The sequence below is a fragment of the Cheilinus undulatus genome, linkage group 19, assembly GCF_018320785.1.
Source record: "Cheilinus undulatus linkage group 19, ASM1832078v1, whole genome shotgun sequence".
Taxonomy (NCBI): domain Eukaryota; kingdom Metazoa; phylum Chordata; class Actinopteri; order Labriformes; family Labridae; genus Cheilinus; species Cheilinus undulatus.
Genome location: NC_054883.1, coordinates 15863086 through 15886388, shown reverse-complemented (window position 1 = coordinate 15886388; position 23303 = coordinate 15863086). Strand labels below are relative to the sequence as shown.

Sequence of the window (23303 nt, the reverse complement as noted above, 5' to 3'; positions counted from 1 at the left end):
TATCATTCCTCTTGTCTGGAGAATCACAAATCATTTCCCAGAATTAGACGCAGGAATACCTGAAGCTGCCGATCATGTCTCGTCGGCGTGTGAGTCTGTCAGGCTGTGATGAGTAAATACTGCTGCCCCAATTTTTCATTCAGAGCCCGCTGTCGGAGAATCACGGGGGTCATTTTTACATTTCCCTGAATTAGACATAAGAATACCTAAGCCTGCCTACACTGATATATGCGTTTGTGATCGCATGTAAGCATAACGTCTGGGGAAACGAGGGCCGCGTGTTTCCAGCCTCCTCTTAAAGAGCTGGCTTAACTCCTGATAGAAGTGGACTTAACAAATAGTCACATGGGAGCAGCGCTGCTATTTTGGCTTCATTAGCTCGTCTGTGAGGGCTGACAGTGGACACAACAAGGTCTCAGAATCTAAACAGCCACTTTACTCACACCTGCTAATGAGGTCATGTGAGACCCGGGCTAATGAATGGGATTAAGATTGATTATGGATTGATTTGCAGGGCTGCTGATAGAGATGTAAATGAGAGGGTAATTACAAGATGCTCTAAGATTTTGCAAGTAGGTGATTCAGATTTTCAGATCGATTTAAACAAACTGCTCCGATGTCAAAATTAGATTAGAGCATACTAACAATAGTAACGCTAACACTCTTACTGGATAGTTTATTCAGAGAACTTTGTATCTGTGGGAAACATGTTTACTCACTCGAAAATATCAGACCACTCACCCTGATAAACAAAATCAATCAAAATTTGTGCTGAATTGTCAGCAGTGGGCCACATGTGGCTCTTTTGTGATGACTTCAGGCTTCTTTAAGTCCTACATGAAAAAACAGTCCTCCCAGAAAACCTTGAAAACGGGAAATTTGATCTAAAAAAATGATCCGTTGCAAGTCGGATCAATTAGTTTGTTTTTCACACTGATACAGTAAGCTTTTAACAGCAAATTTAATTTCCAACTTTTATTTTTGGTCTGTATATTTCCATCGGATGTGTGCAAGAAAGAACATGCTATATCACTGATTCTTGAGAAAAGGGACAAAAATGAACCTGCTTTGTTTTACTGCAGGATGTTGAAGCGGATATTTGTGTAGGTTGAGCTCTAATCTAGGAACAGACTTTTAATTTGGGCTGAACAGTTTGCAAAAATTACTCTAATTGCAATTTTTTCCCCAACATTGCGATTGTGATTTAATATGTAATTATTTTTAGGTTTCTAATCTTATGTGTTGTTCAAACATCGTCATTATTATAAAACAACAAGTGCAATATTAGATCATTTAAACTAGGAATAGCGATTTAGAAAAATTATCTTATTGCTATTTTGACTCATATAGCATATTTGATATCAATTGTTTTATTGAAGGGGGCGATCCATCAATTTTTGACCTTGAGATCAAGTGCTCTCAGGTTATGCTGCAGGACAATGATCAGAAATATACCAGGAAGTCCACCTCTGAATGACTTCAACAAACAAAATTAAGGTTTTGGAGTCGCCAAGTCAAAGTCGGGACGTAAATCTGATTGAGATGCTGTAGCATCTAAACAGGCACTTCATGCTGGAAAATCCTCCTCAATGTGGCTGAATTTAAAAAAATCCGCAAAGAAGAGTGGTCCAAACTTCATCCGCAGCTATGTCAAAGGCCTACTGTCAGTTATTACAATATTGCTTGCAGCCACCAAGAGTGGCACAACCAGGGATTAGGTTTAGGGGCAATTACTTTTTCACATAGGTTCAGATGGCTTTTCCCTTAATAAATGAAATCACCATTTAAAAACAGCATTTTGTATTTACTCATATTATCTTTTGTGTGACAAATATGCAAAATCATATGAAATCAGAAGGGGCACAGATACTTTTCACAGCACTGTTTATAAATTAGGCTTGTAAAGTTGAAGCCATAAGTGTAAATGGTAAAAAGGCAGCGGTCTACTATAACAAGCCAGTATAAAAAGGAAAAATTTAGACAAAGCAGGAACAGAGGAAAAATTCAGCCTTTAAAAAAAGTAAAAAAGGATCAATTTATTAACCAGAAAGGTTTTTATGATACTAATATTAATTATAAAGTCATTGGTTGTATTTGATTTGAGAGCATTTTTAAAGTAAAGTCATTCTCATGGTGTATTAAAAGCTTAGCTTTAATCATAAACGTTAATCTCACTGACATTTAAACACTGAAATGAACCCCTTTGACTATCAATACGTACATGGCTCATCTGTCTGGCAGTACTTAAAGAATTTCTGGCTGGTTTCTCTTCACTGTTCCAGAGGTGAAATGACACATCAGGATGAGTCTTCTGTGAGGCCACGATTAAAGTCTCATATTTTAATTGAGTAGGCAGCAGGAGGAGGATTGTTGTCATTGTCGAGTTATTCTCAGCGAATGACAACGGTTGTGATCTCAGCCGGTTGTATTAAATCAGACTCTCGGCTTTACAGCAGATCTGCCCTCCCAGCAGCAGACATGAGAACACAACTATGGTATCTGCCAGGACAGGTGTGTGTCAGTGTGTGTGTGTGTTTTTACGCTCACGCATTCTTGCATGCAAGTGAAATCATTTTGGTGAAAGAAGGATTTTCACTCTCTGTAGGTGTGTGTGGAGTTGTGTGCACATGAGCGCTCACACCAGCATAAAAGCAACCATAAATCCTTAATGCATCTTTGGTGTGAGTGTGTTGTCAGGAGTGTATGTGTTGTGTGTGTGCATGTGCACATGTAACCCCCCCCCCCCAGTTCTGACAGTGGTGTGTTCCTCCACAGGTGCTATTTCAGTTGGTCGACTGTCATCCCAAAATGCTTTTCAGCTGAGTGCTTTTCAAAACAATCGTCACTGGTGCCCCAGACTCTTTTTACAAGGGCCCTTTGCCGCTCCGAGCTTTAACATGCCGCCTCTGATCTCCCGATCCATGAAGGGGTGTGAGTGTGTGCCCTTTAAATGAGCAGCTAAACATTTAGCTCTTATACCTAATTATCATTCTGTCTCTGCTTATTTCATTACTTCCCTTCATTTGTCACTCAAACTGATGCAGTTCAGTTTAGACTCATTCAAAATACAACCCTGCAAAAAAAGGAGGATTTTTACAAGAGGAAGAGGAGAGGGAGGCTGGTTAAATAAATGATAAATGTGAACAACATGATATGAAGACATTATTCCCTAACAGATATGACTAACAGAGAAACAGATGGAAAAAGACAGATATCAAAACAAGGCCTAAGCACTCATCAAAAAGGTCTGATAAAGATGTGGATTTTAGTAAGGAAAGTATTCCTGGTCCCATTTTAAGTGCATTTAAAGTCTCGGGGGTATTTAGGGATGTTTTCTTTGTTGGATATTAAATATGCTGATGTTTCAGCTGGAAGTTGACTGCAGTGTGAACAGCCAAGCAAAAAATCAGATCAGAGAAAAGATCAGAATAGTGCGTTGAGGCCTGCAGTGTGAACGTAGCCGAATAGGTTGTTTCCACTGGGCAGTCCGGTTCAAATTGGTACGCCATGCATTTTTTTGCGTTTCAAGAGAGCAAAAGTTGGAAAGGGTCCCAAATAAACAACCTGTACCGTCCTACTTTTTGGCACCCCTCCATAGGGGTACCAATCTTACCTATCATTCCCAAAAAGGTGGCACTACACACACAACAATAGGGGACTGCACTGACATCATGCTAGTGAGACACGACCGCTCGGCTCCGGGCTGAAAAACACAGAAGTCTCTGTGAGGAGCAGGCAAAGCAGGATAAAAACAGACTAATATCTGCTTAAGGGATATTTGGACTCGACAGAGACCCACACTGTTTCGTAGTTTGTGGGTATTTATATGTGACCACAAGTCAAGCTTCCTGACGTTTATCTGGACCTGATTTTAAGAACACAAAGCAGAGCCTGAAGACTCACATCAGCCTGGTCTATCCATGATGGATGTGAAACTAAATTAATGCTGAAGTTTTGTGAATTTGAAGATTTAGATCAGTTGATTTTCTGTATTGTAGCTATTTGTTCATCTACTTCTTACTTTAGGTAACCTGTGAAAACATTGCTCTGTAGTTATTGAACATGTTTATAAGACTTTGGGCTACAGCCTATTTTAAAACATCAGCACACCCAGGATTTCTGACTTAATCTAGTTTGATTTTCACTCCAGTTAAACCTTTAGTTTATTTTTAATGTGGCGAATTCTCATAGTACAGCTCTAAACTTTTTTTATATTATGTCGTATAAACTGTTATAGACTAGATTTATTCACATATTAACGTACCCTTACGACTCAAAATGTTTCTGTGCACATATTTCATCAGCTGAGGATCTTTACTGACCGCGGTTAACATGAGTAAAATATGGTTATTTTTCTAAAAAGCCTTTTCAGCTGAAACAAAGCTGCTTAATGTGTATTCCCCACTGATTTCTGTCCCTCATCCTTCCTTTAACTCAGCAGCTAGACCAGCAGACTCAGGCTGACTGTGACTTCACATGCATGCCTTTACAGCCCGCCCACCAAGTAAGAGTACGGGTGTCTGTGGAAACGCAAACTATTTTGGTGTATAGCGTACCGAACCATACTCAATCAAACCGGACCACCTGATGGAAACGGGGCTGTATTGTGCATCCCTTTCAGTATTTGCAAATCAAGTATGTGCAGATTTTCATGAGTTCATAGAAAACTGCATTTACAGACCAAATTTTTGCATTCATGACATCTCACCAGATTTATTGACAGATATCTGCATGCAGGTGCAGCTAACGGTCTGCCTGACCCTGTGTTGTATAATCCAAACGGCGTTTAGTTTAGCAGACTCTCTGGAAAGCATCATGATCGTTCTGACCTCCATTTAAGCATTTCAAACTTCTTTCTTATTCTCTTTAAGACCCATGAAGCTTGATGTATTTTTTTTTTACATATTTTATTGAAATTTTGAAATCTGTGACCTCATATCACACTACACAAATATTTATATCCATGAAAAGGAATAGTAATACAAAAATAAAAAAAAAAGATAAAAGTAACAACAATAACAATAGTAATCATGAAAAATAAATATACTAAAATTAAAATAGAATTCATAAAGTAAGGAATACAGATAATGTAATATATATATTTTTTAAATTAGATTAACGGCAACCATCATGTTCATCACTTTATGCATTTAGCAAAATCAAACTAGTGTTGTAGTACTCAAACAGTCTTCTCAAGACCAAGTTTTGAATGTCTTGGTTTTGTCTTGGTCTCGGACCGGCTGGACTTGGGATTTTCCATCAAGACCGTTTAAGACCAGCACTGATCTGCTATTCTTCATCTTTATTAATGTGATAATAAGGAGCAGCACTTGCTACGACAACAAATAGCTACACCAGCAAAAACCCGGCCATCAGTCGATCTTATTTCTTGTCAGAAATACCTCTGAACTCTTACTTTAGGCCTCATTCACCTGACTAACCTAGGCAAACATTTTATTTGCAGATATTTTAACTAATTCCGGTGGCTTTTGAATACATACAAAGATTTATTTTTTTTCAAGAAGTTAGTTGAACAATTTTGTTAAGATTTGAGGTTTCTGAATGTTGTGCTTTGAAAGAGTTGCAGACACCTTGTTTTTATCTGTCAAATTTATTAAAAAGAAAACTAAAATTAAAGAGAGAATGCTCTTTAACTGTTCAACCTTGTCCTGGTTTTCCTAAATCCATTTCTATGGTCTTGGTCTTCACTCTGTCTCGACCCCCAAAAGTCTTGGTCCCATCTTGGTCTGGGATAGTGTGGTTTTGAGTACAACACTATTGTGAACTAGCTTCCAGCTTACTGTATGTAGAAAAAAGTTTAGGGTAAGCAGTCACCAGCAGCCCTTTCATGTTTTTTGTCCTGCATTAGAATTTCTAAGACTGGACTTTTTCCAGTCACTAAAATGCTTACCCAATAAGAGCAGCATTTTTAGTTCTGTGGGTAAATAATCTAGAAAAGGTAAGCAAATCTTAACAAACAGCTCATCTTTTCCTTTTAAAACAGCTTGAAGTCGTTTGTGGGGAGAACTTGATGTATTTCAAGAAAAATTCTTACCATAAGGCCCCCTGCAAGTTAATCCCAAGAAACTTGTTTCCTTTCTCAGCCTTTGTGTTTGTTACTCTTTAAAGTTAAACTGAGATAAAGATAAACAGGCTCTGCTTTTAAGAGGGGTAATGGATCAAACAGTGTTCACTTTTTGTTGACATATTTGAAGGATTTGCCTTTGATCCAAACAGCTGCTCACTTCCCATGCTGCCAGTTTGACTGTAGTACATAGAAAACCCCTGGCAGCCTGAAAAGTCAACCCTCATTCCTGGGGCATATCTTGTCATTAGACATTAGCAAATGGGTTCACAGTTTGCTCATTAGCTTGCGTGTTATGGTGCTATAAATTGCAACTAATGTGTAAAGCCTCTGTGCATGGATACACCTTAGATAATGTTAAAGGCATAAATGAACACAGAGATTTTGGTTTTAGTGAGCTTGTGTTTGTAACATGTAAACTTATCCAGTCTTGATCTATTAAACTGCACAAGTCAGTTGTAGCAGCCTTGTTCTATTGTGCTGCTGTAGTTGTCTCCCTTGGTCACTTCATGGCAGCTCTGAGTGTTACAGTCTACTGTTGCACCACTTAACCCAACTACATCTTTTAGCTACATTGGCAGGGTCAGCTGCCCTGAAGTCTGCTTCCTCCAGTCTCCAGGCAGATTGTGGGGTACATTAAGTCTTTAAAAACGGGGAGCACAAAGGGAAAAATGTCACCTGTAAGATGTGAAAGTCAGTGTTGAAGAACTGCACTAACACAAAACCGTCTCCTCAGCACTCACATGTTCTGCTGTCAGCTCCAAACGCTTCAGTTAAAGTCTTGAAGTTGGAATTTCTTGCAAGTTGCTTGTTTTTCTGATTTTTACATCCGTCAAGGAAGTTATGTGTTGGTGCTGTTAAACATGCTGACAGCCACATTCCCCCATAGTTATCATACCAGTAATATTTTGATTATCATAATAACCGATGAATAAGAGACAACTGCGCTTTAATATCAGGGTAAATAATGTACAAATTACATGATACGTAGATTAATTTACTAAATAGATTTACTAAATAAGCTAACTTATGACCTGTTAAACTAATATTATCATCTTCATGCCTCTTTGAAATGGGCTTGTTCTAGACTAATGTGAGCCCTGAGAGCAGCTTTTTTAGTTGTTTGGTCCAGTATGACCGGCATTCACGGTGCTGACGAGTGGACTCATCAGAGAGAAGACATACACAGTCTTTTACCCCCCGCCGTGTGTTTGCATTGGCCTCTATAGTATGTGTGGGTTGGTATGTGCTTTCAGACACCCACACAGCGGTCAGTTGCACGCATTGCATCATGGTCAAACGACTTGTCTTTCACACAGTTCATTCCTTAAAGCTGCCTGTCCTGCTGGAAGTCACAGCATATGGAAAACCGGTCTAAATGAGTCCACACATCAATTATATCAACACATTCTCGCCTCGCTCGGCTCCCACCTCTCTTCCCCCCTTGAATCATTTTGCTTTCGCTCCGTGTCTGTCATTCCCACATCTCTCAATTCATCACTTCTCTGCCCTTTTCCTTCTGTCGGTTCTCTGATCACCCCTCTTTTCTCTCTTATCTCACAGCGCTCCTCTACTGCTGTTTCAGCAAAGTGAAAGTTTTACTGAAGAGACCAGAGCTTACAATAATGAAGGCGAGATTTGTCAATACTATATTCAATATGGAATGATAAAAGTTAATAAACACAAGCAGATTTTGGCATACTGATTCAGGTAGCTCACATTTTAGTTTCTACAGTTCCAAAGTAAAAATAACAATATTTCATAAGAAACAGTGTTAATCAAGAGTCAAGACCTTATGACTGCATATTTTCTAGATTTTTAAATGATGGCAGAACTCCTGGATCTTCAGTCATAAGAGGTAGCATTAATGTTGTCTTTTGTTGTGGTATTTACAAGCTGATCAGTGTTTCTTGTATAACATTGCTGGATTAATAGTTGAGGCATTTTAGCTGGACTCATCTGCATTATTACCACATACGACGACTGTGCTACACATTGAAGCGCCATGGGTTTGCTCCAACCGAAGGCAACAGACCTCGCCAACTGGAAGCGTGTCTAGAGCAGCAGTGGTGCACAGCCCAGAGATCACGGGAGAACTGTGAGTTCATGCAAGAATAGTATGTCAACAGCAGACTGTTTTACCTTTTGGGGTTAATTTATCCATTCAGGTATATGTGCATATATATTATTGCTTCTGCCATTGGGTGAGTACATTAGGGAGTTAAAAGGTTAATATTTGCTTCAAGGATCTGTGGTTTTATTTCAAATTCTTTGGCTAAATGTCCTCAAAAGTTAACTTTTTGTCATCAATGGCGCCGTTGTAGCTCTGTGACCTCTTGGTGACCCTTGGCTCTCGCTGCAGGATGAGACGTAATGTTGATGTAGTGATGATTTACGATCAGGAGTCCGTGCATTGTGTTGTATTTAAAAAGAACCGGATGTTTTACGCTTGTGACTTCCTGTTTGGAGCTTTCTGATCGACAGGAATTGATGCAGTTTGGCAGCAACCAGCGCTGAAGATAGACCTGCAGCTTATCTCGAACGAAGCAGAGCAGAGTGGTGCTCCAGGGCCATGCATTGATGGCCAATAAAAAATTTGCAAGATCTTCTCTGCCAATGCCAAACAGCTTATTCTGCCACTGACTCTTGTTTGGTGGACTGGATGATATAAGTTTGAAGAAACAAGACATACTGTTGATTTAACAGTTGATTAATTTAACAAACAGCTGGTCACCAGCCTGGGCACACACCTCTGTGGGATGGCATCCCATTTTCCAGCCAGCATTTGTCAAAGTCAGCCTGTGTTATTGTGTTGGTCACTGTGGCACCAACAGCAGGCCCAAGCTGATCCCGCTAGAGTTCATTGGGGTTGAGGTCAGGACTGCTGGCAGGCCATTCCAACCTCTCCAATCCCAAATTCTGAAGGTAGTCTCTGATAAACCAGGGCCAGCGTTGTCATCTTGGAAGATAGAATTCTGTCCCAGACTGTGGAGATATAGAGATCATAGATTTAGTATGTTTGACCCTGTGCGTCCTGCAACCTGGAGTTTCTAATCTTGATTGAGCTCGGTCTAGTTAGGGAGTGTCTCCACCGCAGTAATTAAAACTAGTATCAACCAGTCACTGAATCAGACCTTAAAGGTCCCATATTTTACCCCCTTAAGACAAGTTTATATTGGTCTCAGAAGTCCCCAAAACATGCCTGTGAAGTTTGTTGCTGAATAAACACTCCTGTTTTGGATTTTTGTATACCTAAAAACCCCTCTGTTTCAGCCCTGCACAGAATGAGCTGTTTGTGTCTGTAGCTTTAAATGTCAGTGAGCTGTCTGACTCCGCCCCTCTCAGGAAATGGATGTGGCTCTCCTGATGCTCCTCTCAGCTGCTAGCTGAGTGGTGCATCAGGAGAGGAGGGTGGATTTTTCCTCCAAGTAGGGAGGGCCAGCTGAGCCTGGGGGCGGGGCTAACTCCCCAAATGACATTGTAAGAAGAACATCTAAGAACAGCTTGTTTCAGCACACATTTTCTGAAAGGTGGAGAAAGAGATGGGGCAGGGAATAGATTTTTCTGATACTTGGGGGGGATTGTGGACAGGCCAGGGGCACATATTTTTTGTCAGAAAAGCCCGAAAAAGTGTGTTTTGCATAATATGTGGCCTTTAAAGAACATTTTTTATTCCCTGCATGTTTTAAACCTTCATTTTCCTCAGGATTAATGCTTGATACAGACAGAATAATTTTAGAACTACCTTGATATTAATGTTTTCAAACTTACCTGGAGTTTTTGGTTCATTTTGAGAGTATAATTTCATTGTAACCATCAAAAGTCACAGAAGTTTCTACGCTAAAAATGTAACAGTGGTATTCATTTCTGGATTGTTAATGTCTTGGTAACGTTAGGCTTTTGCTATTTTAAAAGGTATTTCAAGGAGTATAAGATTGTTATTGTCTAAGGACACTGAAATACAGGTGGTTTATCTAGGGAGACTTATTTCAACTAGTATCTGAGGCTTCATTACTCTTTTTTAGCCAGGGCTTTTATTTTGTCTGACAAAGCTTAGCAACACAATAAGTGTGCATGTGCTTGATTCAAGATCTGTCCATGTTTGTGGGTCTGTGGTGAGACCTTGACCTTGACTTCAATCCTAATGGAGGAGGCTGTTCTCTGAACAACTTAAACTCCCCCCGCTATCCAGTGGTATGTAGCAGCCCATAAAGCATGCTTAAGTCCCACTCCAGTTTCAGGGAGTGGAACACCCCCCCTCGCCTGGCTGCAGCCTGACCCCGCCCCTTCCTCACACTCTGAAATAGCCTCGTCCTTGTCCCCACACAGAGCGCTCTGTGTCGGGGTGTGTATATATGCGGCGGTGGTTGATTGAGGAGCAGATTGCTGGTGACAGGTCACACTGCGTTCCGTCCCTCCGACCCCCCAGATTAGCCACCCGGAGCCCCCAGCACCCCCCGGGCCCCCACCTGTTGGGATCCCTCTGCTGCTCTGATCTTACCCACACACATACACACAAACAGAATGGACAACCTGCGTTAACAGAATTCTCCCGTTTGTCCGTCACTCACTCAGCGGGTGATGAAGGCCATTACGAGTCATTAAGGTGTGTGCGTGCCTGCCTCTGTGTGTGTGTGGGTCGTCCGGCTGGGATGTGTGTGGGTTGATAAGACGCCTGTCACAGCACGCTCTCATAATTGCCCTCTTAGCCAATTATCCCCCATTTAAAAGCGAGTCACCTGCTCCGCTCCGATGTCCACACAAACGCACTCACACTCACACTTTAGATGGAATAAATACCAGAGAAACTTAATGTTTAATCATTGTTTGTTCCTGGCTCATATGTTTGTTTACTCTGCTGAAATGCAGCATGTGGTAATGCGCTCTGTTGTTTTTATTCCGGTATGTTCATGATTCTCTGTTTGCTCTCTGTTTCAGATTCTGATGCACACCAAAGACATGGTTCAGAAGGTGAGTGATTCACCGGCTGCTTTCAGCACTGACTATGTGGTTTATTCCAGATCAACTGAGGTTAAGATTTAATACTTTATGTATTCTCATATTAGTATATATTTTGTTGTCGTAATTTTTCTGCCAATACAACTATAAAGAACCCTTTTCTATTATGCAACAAAAATGCTGATTAGGAAAGATGAAATAAACATAGCAGGATAAAGAGAGATGGCCACAAATGATGTGAGCTGGAACAGCAGCAATGACAAAGACAAACAAGCAGAACAACATCTCAGAGATGTATAAAAATTAAGAGAAAATAGACATTTTTATTTGTCAGGTTTAAATCATTTCACTGAATGAACTGTAGTGTGTAAATGTTACCAACGAGGCAATTCAAAGAGCTTCATGCAAGACTTCAAACGCAGTGACAAAGAGAAAAAATAAACACAACAGAACCAAAAAAAGTGATTAAAACTGCCAATAAACCTACAAAACATAAGAACAAAGATCACAACATGATGCCCATGGAGGATCTCTCTTCTTGTCAGACTTATAAATCTTTCTTGATGTTTTACCACTCCCTATTAGGGCTGAACCATTTACAAAAATAATTGAATCGTAATTTTTTCCCCCAATATTGCAATTGCGATTTAAAATGTGATCATTATTAGGTTCCTCATCTTATGTGTATAGCAGTGAATTCAAGCAGCAAATCATTCTATATTATAACCCACATTCAGTCAAGAACACTCTCATCATACATTTAACCATTTTATAGCAAAATGGATAGGGATGTTCTGATACTATTTTTTACTTCTGATTTGATTCTGATACTAAGGTGTTGGGTATCGGCCGATACTGAGTACTGATCCAATACCAGTGTGAACTTTCTGGACTGACTGTGCAGACTAGCAAATTATTTCAGACCTATATTTGACTCAGAACAGGGCTCAATATATAGAATCATCATGTGCAGTACCCCTATGACCCCAAAGTTGTTTTTCTGCTGATTATTGAGTTATACTGCTAAATATTAAAATTACAATAAAACAGGGGCATGCATCACAGGCTCTCTCTATCCATTATGCTCTATTCAGGCAGCATGACGTGATTATGGAACACCCTGCCATTGTCTGACAGACCCTCACAAAGGGACAACAATATGGGGGTTAGCCTTCGAGCTAGGGGTAATAAATGATCGTGATTGGATTAAAATGGATAAAAAGACGTTCAGCATCAGGTTTACTGGTGTGGATTCAATTATTAAAACCCCCAAAAGTCACGCGAGTTCCAAGCTCACTGAAAATGCTGCCGCAATGGATTGAAAGGCATTAATAGTGTCAATGGGAAGGAAGAATGGCACGCTTTAAGAGGAAAAACAAGTCAGAGGCAAAGATTTATGGTTAAAAAGTTATTTAACTTTTGATAAGTTGTGTAACTTCTTGTCTTGTATGACAGCACTGGTCTGGAAGGCATTTTAATGATCGTATTCAGAAAAAAGCTGTCACACAGCCACCATTCTTTGCTGCTGCAGTGGGTCCTTTGGTTCTTCTTCGCTGCACTAAAAACTGTACCCCGTGCATGCAGTGTTTTCCAGCAGCTTAGAAGAATTGATTTCCCATTTATTTGCCTTTTTTGCAAATACATAATTTTCTTAAACTCCTTTAACTCTTTTTCTTTGTTTTCTGCCTCTTACATGTTTCAGATGAATCTGGAAGTCATCTATGGAGATACAGACTCCATCATGATCAACACAAACAGCAAGTCTCTGGAGGAAGTCTTCAAACTGGGCAATAAGGTGTGTGCAGAAGCTGTACGATGTTTTTCTACAGGTGTTGATTTTTGACTTTCTCTAACTCATCACGTGTTGGATTGGCATTGTCAGGTAAAGGCAGAAGTCAACAAGCTCTACAAACTGCTGGAGATTGACATCGATGGTGTGTTCAAGTCTCTGTTGTTGCTGAAGAAGAAGAAGTACGCAGCCCTGGTGGTAGAGAACCATGGAGAGGGACGATACAGCGTCAAGCAGGAGCTCAAAGGATTGGACATTGTCAGGAGAGACTGGTGTGACCTGGCTAAAGAATGTGGCAAGTACGTTAGAGAAAGCAATCATGGATGTTAAGAAAAAGTGCATTTGCTTTTCCCCCATGCTACTGTTAGCATTTTTGCATTTTGGATTTGAACACAAGTACATTGCAAGTTTACTGAACATTTATGCATTTATTTGTACATGTGTTCCTCCCCCTCAATCCTGCAGCTATGTGATTGGTCAAATCCTCTCAGACCAGAATCGGGATGTCATCGTGGAGAACATCCAGAAACACCTGGTGGAGGTGGGAGAGAAAGTAGCAGCTGGAGCCATCCCGCTCAACCAGTTTGAGATACACAAGGTAAGAAGGTGGAGAAGAAAATCTACAAGTAGTACACTCTTGCACGAGATATTATAATATAAAATAATATCATGGTCCTATATGATTAAAAACATTGCAATGACCTCCCCAACATCAAATCTGACTTCTTACTCATGTTAGTTTGGTTTTCTGCATCCTATTGACTCCTAGCTGTCATCACCCACTGTAGCTTGTCAGATTGTTTTTAGCATTATCTGTCTGTGCATTGATGTCCTTTCCCCCAGGCTCTGACTAAAGACCCTCAGGACTATCCAGACAAGAAAAGCCTTCCTCACGTCCACGTGGCTCTATGGATCAACTCCCAGGGCGGACACCGGGTCAAAGCCGGAGATACAATCTCTTACATCATCTGCAAGGTGATCTATATGAAGAAACGGACACATCATCTGATATATTGTGAATCTTTGGGGTTTTCTGGCTACGTTTCATCACCTAATCACATTTTCAAAGTACAGACTTGTATAATAATGTAAATGTAATGCTCAGATTCTTATAATACTTTCATTCCTTCAGGATGGCTCCACACTGGCAGCCAGTCAGAGAGCGTACGCTCTAGAGCAGCTCCAGAAACAGGAGAATCTCAGTCTGGACACTCAGTACTACCTCGCCCAGCAGGTCCACCCTGTGGTGTCCCGAATCTGTGACCCCATCGAAGGCATTGACAGTGTTCTCATAGCCACCTGGCTGGGTATGTTGTCATTTGTTGTTGGCATGGTCCTAAAAATTCTTGCATTTAATTTTTTTAATTTAAGGCAAGTTTCATCTTTACCAGGGGGGTCTTAACTTTTCGATAGGAATTTAAATGAGAAATACAATAATACTTAATCAAATCGTCACTGTTTAAAATTTATTACAGTTTTGCCTCAGCGTGTAATGTTAGCAAGGCCAACTGAACCTGGGAGCGGGGCTAACTCCCCACATGACATCATGAGGGGAACATCTGAGAACAGCTTGTTTCAGCACACATTTTCTGAAAGGTGGATGAGGGGGATTATGGACAGGTCAGGGGCACATAATTTTGTTAGAAAAGCCTTAAAAGGTGTATTTTGCATGTGACCTTTGAAAATGTAAACTCCTTAATTTAACAGGATAAAAATGGATTAGAATAGGCATAAATGGGTGGAAAAGGTGGTGAAATGCAATTTTAAAAGACATTGGTTCAAAAAGGGGCAAAAATTGGTTAACAGAGGCAAAAAATAGGCTAAAAGTTGTAAAAATCTGGCAAAAGAGGCAAAAACTGGCATAACAGTGAAATGGGATTAAAATTGTAAAAATCGGTTTTCAAAGTAGTGAAAATGAGGTTAATAGTTTTAAAAAATTGGCCTGCAGAGGCAACAAGATATGGTAAAGGGGCAAAAGTAGAAAAAATGGCAGAAAAAGTAGCGGTCAGGGCTTTGAAGTGGCAAAAATGACTTAACAGTTGCAAAAATGGCCAGAAAGGGTGGTGAAATTGGAGTTAAAAGTAGCCAAAATTGATCAAAGCTGGTGAAAGTGATAAATACAACGGGAAAAAATAAGCAGAAAACAGTGTTAAAACAGGGTTAGCTGGGAGGTAACAGGATGCTAGCACCAACGCTACTGCTCCAACACACATGCACTGATCAATAAATCACATCTGGGGAGGACTGATTCTCTGAGTTTGTCAGGGGCCCATGCAACTAAATCTTCAGGCGGAGCATAATGTTGCCATTTACAAGTAATGAATGATACAGAAAAGGAGAAGATGGAAGATGCAAGCTCAAGGAAATTTGTCTGTAACATGAAAACACTGAGATGTTTGCAGGAGCGAGGGATGATTATGAGGTGACTTGCAAAAAGATATATAAAACATTTAGATGTAAAACTTTGACACTCGGAGCGTCAGGTTGCGGTCATCCTAGAAATAACATGATTTACTGTCATTTATTGGGAAGAAGCTAAATGCAAAATCAGGTATATAAAAGAATTAAACTGATAAAATGATTTTAAATTGGTGATTATGTTTTTGTATCATCAGGACTAAGTGGTTCATTAGAGTGCTTATCGTCAGTTTAAGGACATACTACTCTATAAATAAACCCTGGCCTTGAGGTATTCGTGGTCTCAGCTTACTTTGAGTGATAGCACTAATCCCTCTTTATGTATGTGTTAGCATTAGTCATGTTAGTCCTGTTTTATGGCCTGCTGACAGCTGAGGCAGCCAAACATAGAAAAGCTGTCTCACCTAAAATCACAACAGACTAATAAAAGCACAAAATAGATGTTTCATTGTTGTATAATAGCCATAAAATTAAGCTGGTTGAAGAAGAATTCGTAACAGATTTTTCCTGTTCTGCCCAGTCTGTTTAAATGTTTGTCCAAATAAATGTGTACTGATCACAAAAAAATGAAAGGAAAAATACTGCAGGATACAGTGATCTGTTGTCTATTGTCTGTCCAGGTCTTGACCCGGGTCAGTTCCGGGCTCACCAGCAGTACCAGAGGGAGGATGAAGCTGATGGCACGCTTGGAGCTCCGGTCCAACTGACTGATGAAGAGCGCTACAAAGACTGTGAGAGGTTCACCTTCACCTGCCCCCAGTGTGGTACTGACAACATCTATGACAGTGTCTTCGAAGGAGCTGTGAGTAAAAACACACTGTGTAGCTAAACTTCAAAATCATTTTCTACATTTGTTTTGTTATTTACATGATTTTAAAGATGACATTAAATGTACAGTTAGCAGTCAAGGGGGACCATGGCCAAATTAGTTAAGATAGATCATTTAAAGAACAAATAAGAAAATCTGGACTGAAAGGCACAATAATCTCTGATTTAACAAAAATCTCTACATGCACAGTGCTTAACAAATTTATTAGACCACCTGTCATAAAAATGAGAAAACATAAATATTTTAGAAATATTCCAAAAACTTGTTTAAAACTAAAAACTAAAACTAAAAACGTTTTTACCATTTTGAACAGGAATGAGGAATTTCAAACTGAATTCACCTTTTTATACCCAAATTTTAGCCCGCTCACTGGGCTGCTCTGAGAAGTCAGAAATGAATCAAGCAACATTCACCTTCAACCACTAAAACTAATTTTTCTGTTCAGGAATGCAAGTAAATAACTATAATTTGACATATTAGTTAAGAAATAATAATGTGCTTCACTATTTTTTCTTTTTTTTTTTAAGTCAGTAAATTTGACAATTCATGGATAACAATAATTATTCTATTTTAGCATTAAAAATATTTCGGCTAAAGAGCTTCTACATATTGGTGTATTAACCATTGCAGAAACATAAAAAATGATTTTGGTAATTACCATTGCTGGGCAGCTGTGGCATAAACCTTACTTTGGGTGGTGGTCTAATAAATTTGGTAAGAACTGTAAATAATTTTCATGGCACCGTTTTCAAAGTAGTACGCCCAAGAAGTCTTCTGAAAGCTATAGAGGACAATTGGAGCCACGGTGTGGCGTGCAAATCAACACATATGGGCACAGCGCCAATTATAGTAAGACTTTTTGAAAGATTATTTTCATTTTAGCATAAATCTCAGCTAATGAATATGGTTTAATTTAAATTATACCAATTTTACGTACATAGTTGTTCAGTAATTGGTAAAATATAAAATTAAAAATCGTATTTTAAAATGTGTTTTTTTGGAAGGCATTTCCTGACCATTTCTCTTGAGGGGTTCTTGACCCCAACTTTGGGAACCACTGTTCTAGAAAGTGTTAAACTTAAAACATCCTAATCAACTCACCCATGGCAGAAAAAAGATCACAGGACACAAATATATAGATATTGAAACCGTGTGTTTATCCTGTGAATGCAGCTGCGGGTTGCAACAAAATTTGTGCTAAATTTCACGTACATTCTAAAAAGTGATTCAGCAGAAGTTGTTGCTGTGATTGTTAAAAACGGATAAACAACATTCAAGAAAGCACTGATATTGCCAGAAGGATCTTGAGGTATAGCCGCTGTTCCTTTGCATCATGGGAGCCAGTTGAGGTGGTTTGGGCATCTGATTGGGATGCCTCCTGGTCGCCTCTCTGTGGAGGTCTTCCGGGCATGTCCAACTGGGAAGAGACCCCGAGGTAGACCCAGAACTCACTGGGGTTATGTATCTCATCTGGCCTGGGAGTGCCTTGGAATCCCCCAGGAAGAGATGAAAAATGTTGCTGGGGAGAGAGATGTCTGGGTTGACTTGCTAAGCCTGATGCCACCGTGACGGATGGATGGACACAGTGAATTTCAGTCACCATGAATTTTTTTTTCTTCAGTTGAAATGGAAAACCTACAGTTAAACACCCAAGATGACATCAGGGGAAACAGCCACAGATAATCTTGTGCTTGAAATTTGTTTTTTTCCTTTCGGATGATTGTGCCATACATAAAGTGGCACCCAAGATTAAATCAAACCCATGAACTGTTGCTTACAATGTAGCAGAAGAAACCAGATTAACACCTTCCAGAAATCTCAAGATAGTATGTAGTAAGAGAGAAGTTATTGCTTTTTATCACTTGCTGTATATTTCACAGTCTTAATCAGACGAGACGCGGATTAAGCTTGTAAGAGCAAAAGAATTTGAGTCAAACTTCCCGTGAAGGATTCACACTTCAGTCATCCTCCATATTGTGTCTCTGTCTGTATTTTTAGACAGCTGCCTGGCTCCAGTACACACTCTGTTTTCATTGGCATATTTTGGACTCCGCAACTTGAAAAGCCTTCCCTTAACCCCTGCTGCTCTGTGGACACACAGACACGCTGATCTTCTTCCATTTGTCAGGCCAAGGTCGAGTGTGGGTTTGTGTGCGTGTTATCAGCTTCTAATGAGGAGTAGGGCACACAGATTTTTCTTGTCTGAGAGACACTAATAAAACTGACAACATCTGCTGGCAGGGAGAGCTTAAATTAATTGAAAAATGGACACACATCCCACAAAAATGAAAACATTACATACTTCAGATAAACTAACATGCAGACACACCAGAAATGTCCTTTTAGAATGCATTAAACGTCAATCTTTGATGGTTTGAAATATCAGATTTTTACTTTAAACTTTCTACTAAATTAACCAGGATGCGTTAGAGGAATGTGTTCATGTCCTATCACTCTTCATAGGCTGGTATGCACTCAAAAACAAAGAAAGAGAAATAGGTAAGACAGGAAGTTAATTAGGGTGGCGAACACAGGCTAACAGCTCAGTAAGAGGGGAGGACAGATGGGCCTTGACTTTACCACTGACACTGAGCCAGAGTCGGTAGGAGGAGGAGCTGATGAATGATGGAGGACATACAGACAGAGGAGGAAAGTTGTCTGATGGGAGCAGCAGAAAATGAAAAGATTAAATGTGGAGGGTTAAAAAAGCTGGAACAAGCTGCAGGGATTTCCCTGAGTTCAGTCTTAAGAGCATTCGGTATCCACTTTGAAAGCTGCACATTATCAAAGAAACATGAAAGGGAAGAGTCGGTGAATGCTCCTGACACTAAAAATGTTTTAAATATAGTCCAGGGCTGTTCCTTTTACTCCTAACTACCACACAAAAACAAGGTCGCAACTTCAGCGATTATGTATCTATTAAAAATCTGAGATAAAATAACTTTCAAGCAAGTGTTGTATGTTTTTTCTGGATGCAGCTTGTTTGAGCGGGGGTGTTCTCTTATCAAAATGAAGTGAGGAATGAAACAAATGAGATTAAAGAGTGGGAGGCTGAAGGAGCTGACTTTTGCTAAAATGAAGAAGAAACAAAAGAAGGTAGACATGTCTGAATAGGTCTTTTTCCCCTTTCCAATATCTACAAACCCCCCTTGCAAACCTATGAGAGACTCTCTGATAGTGATGGTCTTCATGTTTCTTAACTTGAAAATGAAACAAAATAAAACCTTCAAATATGAAATGCAACAAACTCAGTTTTCAGACATTCGAGGGATGGTTATTAAAAAATGATACTAATGCTGTAATACAATGTATTTCCATCGCTGCATGCAGGTCTTCTCCCTCAGTTGTTCTTTTCTTAACTGTTGACACAGACTCAAAACTTTGAGCTCAGATTTGATCTTAGGAAAAAGCAAAGTCCCACGGTGCTAGATCAGGTAAACAGCGAGGGTGATTAAGCACTGTAATTTGTTTTCGGGTTAGAAACTGCTTTACTGACAGGGCAGTGTGAGCTGGAGCATTGTCTTAAAGAAGAATTAATCAATTTTTACACAACTGTGCTCTTTCTTTTGACTTTTTCTCCCAGTTTTTTAAAGGACCGTTTTGTAATAGTGTTGATTCGGTGTGGACCTTCTGGGACCCACTCCTCCAGAAAAATACCCTTAATGTTAGAGAAAACAATCTACACGCTTTGAATTTGGACTTTCTTTGTTGTGCTTTTTTCATTCTTTTTGACCATGGTGTTTTCAGGCATTGACTGCTGTTTTGTCTCAGAATCGTATTGAAAGATCCAAGTTTCATTGCATGTAATCACTCCTCCTAAAAATTTGCCTTTTAATTAGGGATGCACTGTATTATCAGTATCGGCTGATACAAAATTTCTGCCGATATCTAAATCCATATTTTGGCCATGAATATCAGCATTTATATTTTTAGTTGTGTAAAACGTATTTAAATATCGTATCGGCTTAAATGAATCTGTAAATATCAGATATTGGCAAAAATCCGATATCATGCATCTCTACTTTTAATTTGCCTTTTCCTTTCATTTGTTCATTTGCATATCAGTATACCATCATTTTCATTACAGTGATTTTGGAGGAAAGCTGGTAAAAAGTGACACTGCCAGCCTGGTCTGAGTCACACTGTTGCATTTGTGTAATAACAGTGCATGTCAAGGCATTTTACACTCTTGTATTGGTTGCAATGCTATGTAGGACACAGCTGATTGTTTTCAATGGTTTATTGTTTTTTAGGATGATTATTTGGGCGTTTTTTCTTTATTTAATAGGACAGCTAAAGAGAGAGGCAGTACAGGACTGAAAGGATTGTAGCCTCTGCAAAGGGTCACCTACTCTACCAGCTAAGCTAAACAGGCACCCACAACTGACTTTTTAGATGCAAAAGATGTATCAAAAGTTTGTCTTACATGCTAAGTTTTACAGCAAATAGATTTTTAAGATTGTTGATCCGGGCCACTTCTCACATATTGCATCACATTGCATTGCATCAGATCAGGAATTTTCCTGGAATTCTCCACTCTAGTAATTTGCAAGTGTGATTTAACTGACAAAGTTTTTCTCTGTCTCTCAAAAAAGGTTGTTTACTGTGGCAACCTGAAATATTGCTGCCACACTGACTGCTCTTTAAGGAGTTAGAATATATTTAGAAGGCTAATAAGTCATGTGATTAGGATTCTGCTCAGACAAATACCTAAAACCCACTTCATGCTCTATCAGAAGAATTTCAGACTCTCAGGATAGACTGAACCACAAAGGGTTAATGTGTTTAGCTGCATATTAGTTGAGTTAAATGACTTGAACTCAGAGAGAATGTCTTTTTTTTTATTCTAAGAGAAATGATGTAGGCAAACAAAAAAAGCCTGTGTGTGGCTGGGTAGGGGGTGTCGCAGGCATTCTTCTGTGTCGTTGACTTCTCTGCAGAAACCTTTTTTTGCTGCTGTCAATGTGACAGTTAAATGGAGTTCAGGTTTTAAAGGACTGAGTGTTTAAAGCTGGTATATTTAGTGTAATTGTTATGTACTGCAGCTACTTTTTTATTGCATTAACTGTAAGCCGGGCTGTCAGCTGGACAATTTAGTGGTGCCAAGGTCACGTTGACCTGTTTTCTTCAGGCTACAATATTGTAAAATTTCACAGGACCCAGGGGAGCTTTAAGCCCTTACACCTTTAAAGCTTGTGACACTTTCTCAACAGAGGTTTCAAGGTAATGACCAAGGTGCTAATTTATGTAGGTGCTTTTCTGATTGCAGGGTGAAAAATGCTCCTGTGTTGAGCTCCTTCTGCATGTATATATTACTGCAGAAGACATTACATTTGATTGTAGTCATTGCAGTGAGTAGAATAACTGCTGTCCTTAAAGCCATTAGGCCCAGAGACTCTACCATTTAAAACCCTTTTAATGTAGTTAAATTAGATTTAATACAGACACAACCCATGCATTTGTAAAAAATGTTAAGTACGACTAATGTCATGCATTGCAATAAAAAACATCTAATTAAAGAGCAAGTAGTTTGTGTTTTGAAAGCCTGGTTAAACCTGAGAGTATGGCTGCACTGGAGAACGGGTTTTTTATGATGTGGTGTCTGGCATGCTTTTGCAAATAATCCTAGAAATAATTTGAATATTTCCTCCATTGTAGATAGTCTCTATCTGTTACTTTTTGAAATTGATGATTAGGTTCTCACTTCAACTGCCATTATTAGTCACTCAATGAAAATTACAAATAGTCAAAAATAAAACCCCAGTCCATTATATAATATAAATTTTAAGGAACATCTGTCAAGATTCACTCCCCTCCAAATGTATTGGAACAGTTATTTTGCTGTAGACTGAAAACATTTGGGACAAGAGATCAACATTTCATCACATCACATAATATTGAAATATAAAAAACTTGAACAACTTCTTTGAATTTATTTTTTTCTGCTCTATTTCTGGTAATTTCTAACGGTGCTTCTGTGTTAAAATGACCAATAACAGGTACAAAGAGTTTTTAATTTGCTACAGCAGATTGTGTAATTAACAGCTGTGAATAAGGCTGATGCAGCTGAAATGTATGCTGAAAAAAACAAATTCTAGCACGTATTTGTTTAAACCGGTTGTTACCAAATGGTGTAGCAATGCATGTCGGGGTGTGCATGCATTATTACTACAACTAAACATCAAGTAAGGATTACATTACATGGATAGATTTAAGCATGGTGTGCCTTGAGGAACTAAAGTTTAAAATCACCCCTATAGTGCATGCATTTTACCTGCTAAAGAGGAGACTGAATGTAACCCTCCCAAAATAAACAACTGAAAGAGGCTCCAGTGAAAGCCTGAAAAGCATCACAAAAGAAGAATGCAAACATTTGGTGGTGTCAGTGGGTCACAGCATTGATGCTGTTATTGCATGCAAATGGTTTGCAACTAAATATGAAGTCTTATTCACTTTAATCTTACTTTAAAGTCTTTCTTTTCCACTACTTTTGATCATCTAAAAATTTGGTGTTCTGTTACAAATAAAGCTTCCTCCTGACCTTAACCCTTTCTCCTTGTGTATCAGATCCAGATGTAAACACCTGGAAATAAAAGCTGAAATGTTGATCCATTGTCTCATATTCATCTTTTGAAGTCAAACCCAAAAGTCTTCAGTCTACAGCAAAAATAAAGGAATTGGGCCCACTGTTCCAATACTTTTGGAGGGGTGTATTTGATCAAGAGGCAGTTCTGATGAAGCATTCAGGCCTCTAAATTCCTGTGAGGATCAGTTGTTATTGATGTTGCATGAAACTGGAGAGTAATGTATGATTGCTAAACGTGTTGATATTGCATTATCATGAATTCATCTTTCATTGCACATGTTCTTGTCTTCAGGGAGTAAAGATGGAACCCAGCTTGATGAGATGCTGTCACATCCCTTGTGGAAGCCGACCAATTGACTACACCATCAACATCAGCAACAAGCTGCTCCTGGACATTCGCCGCCACATCAAAAAATACTACTCTGTAAGTATTTCTCTTGCCATTTTAAAACCGATAAAGATTCATCTGACGGGATGTCTGCAGGGTCTTAAATAGCATTATAAGTTTAGAAATCATCCATCTGTCCATTTTCTATACCGCTTATCCTGTTGGGGGTCGCGGGGGGGCTGGAGCCTCTCCAAGCTGTCCTTGTGTAAGAGGCGGGGTACACCCTGGACTGGTTGGAAGTCAATCACA

The 23303-nt window shown here is 39.4% G+C and overlaps 1 protein-coding gene across 1 annotated transcript in view; it reads left to right on the top strand.

Annotated features, from left to right (window-relative positions):
- Positions 1–23303, top strand: part of pola1 (polymerase (DNA directed), alpha 1) — a 103309-nt gene that overhangs the window by 26226 nt on the left and 53780 nt on the right. The window contains exons 27-34 of the mRNA XM_041814577.1: positions 11024–11056; positions 12747–12839; positions 12927–13132; positions 13299–13431; positions 13677–13808; positions 13966–14140; positions 15872–16053; positions 22959–23090. Coding sequence (XP_041670511.1) covers positions 11024–11056; positions 12747–12839; positions 12927–13132; positions 13299–13431; positions 13677–13808; positions 13966–14140; positions 15872–16053; positions 22959–23090 — 1086 coding nt within the window. The remainder of the gene's footprint in view (positions 1–11023; positions 11057–12746; positions 12840–12926; positions 13133–13298; positions 13432–13676; positions 13809–13965; positions 14141–15871; positions 16054–22958; positions 23091–23303) is intronic.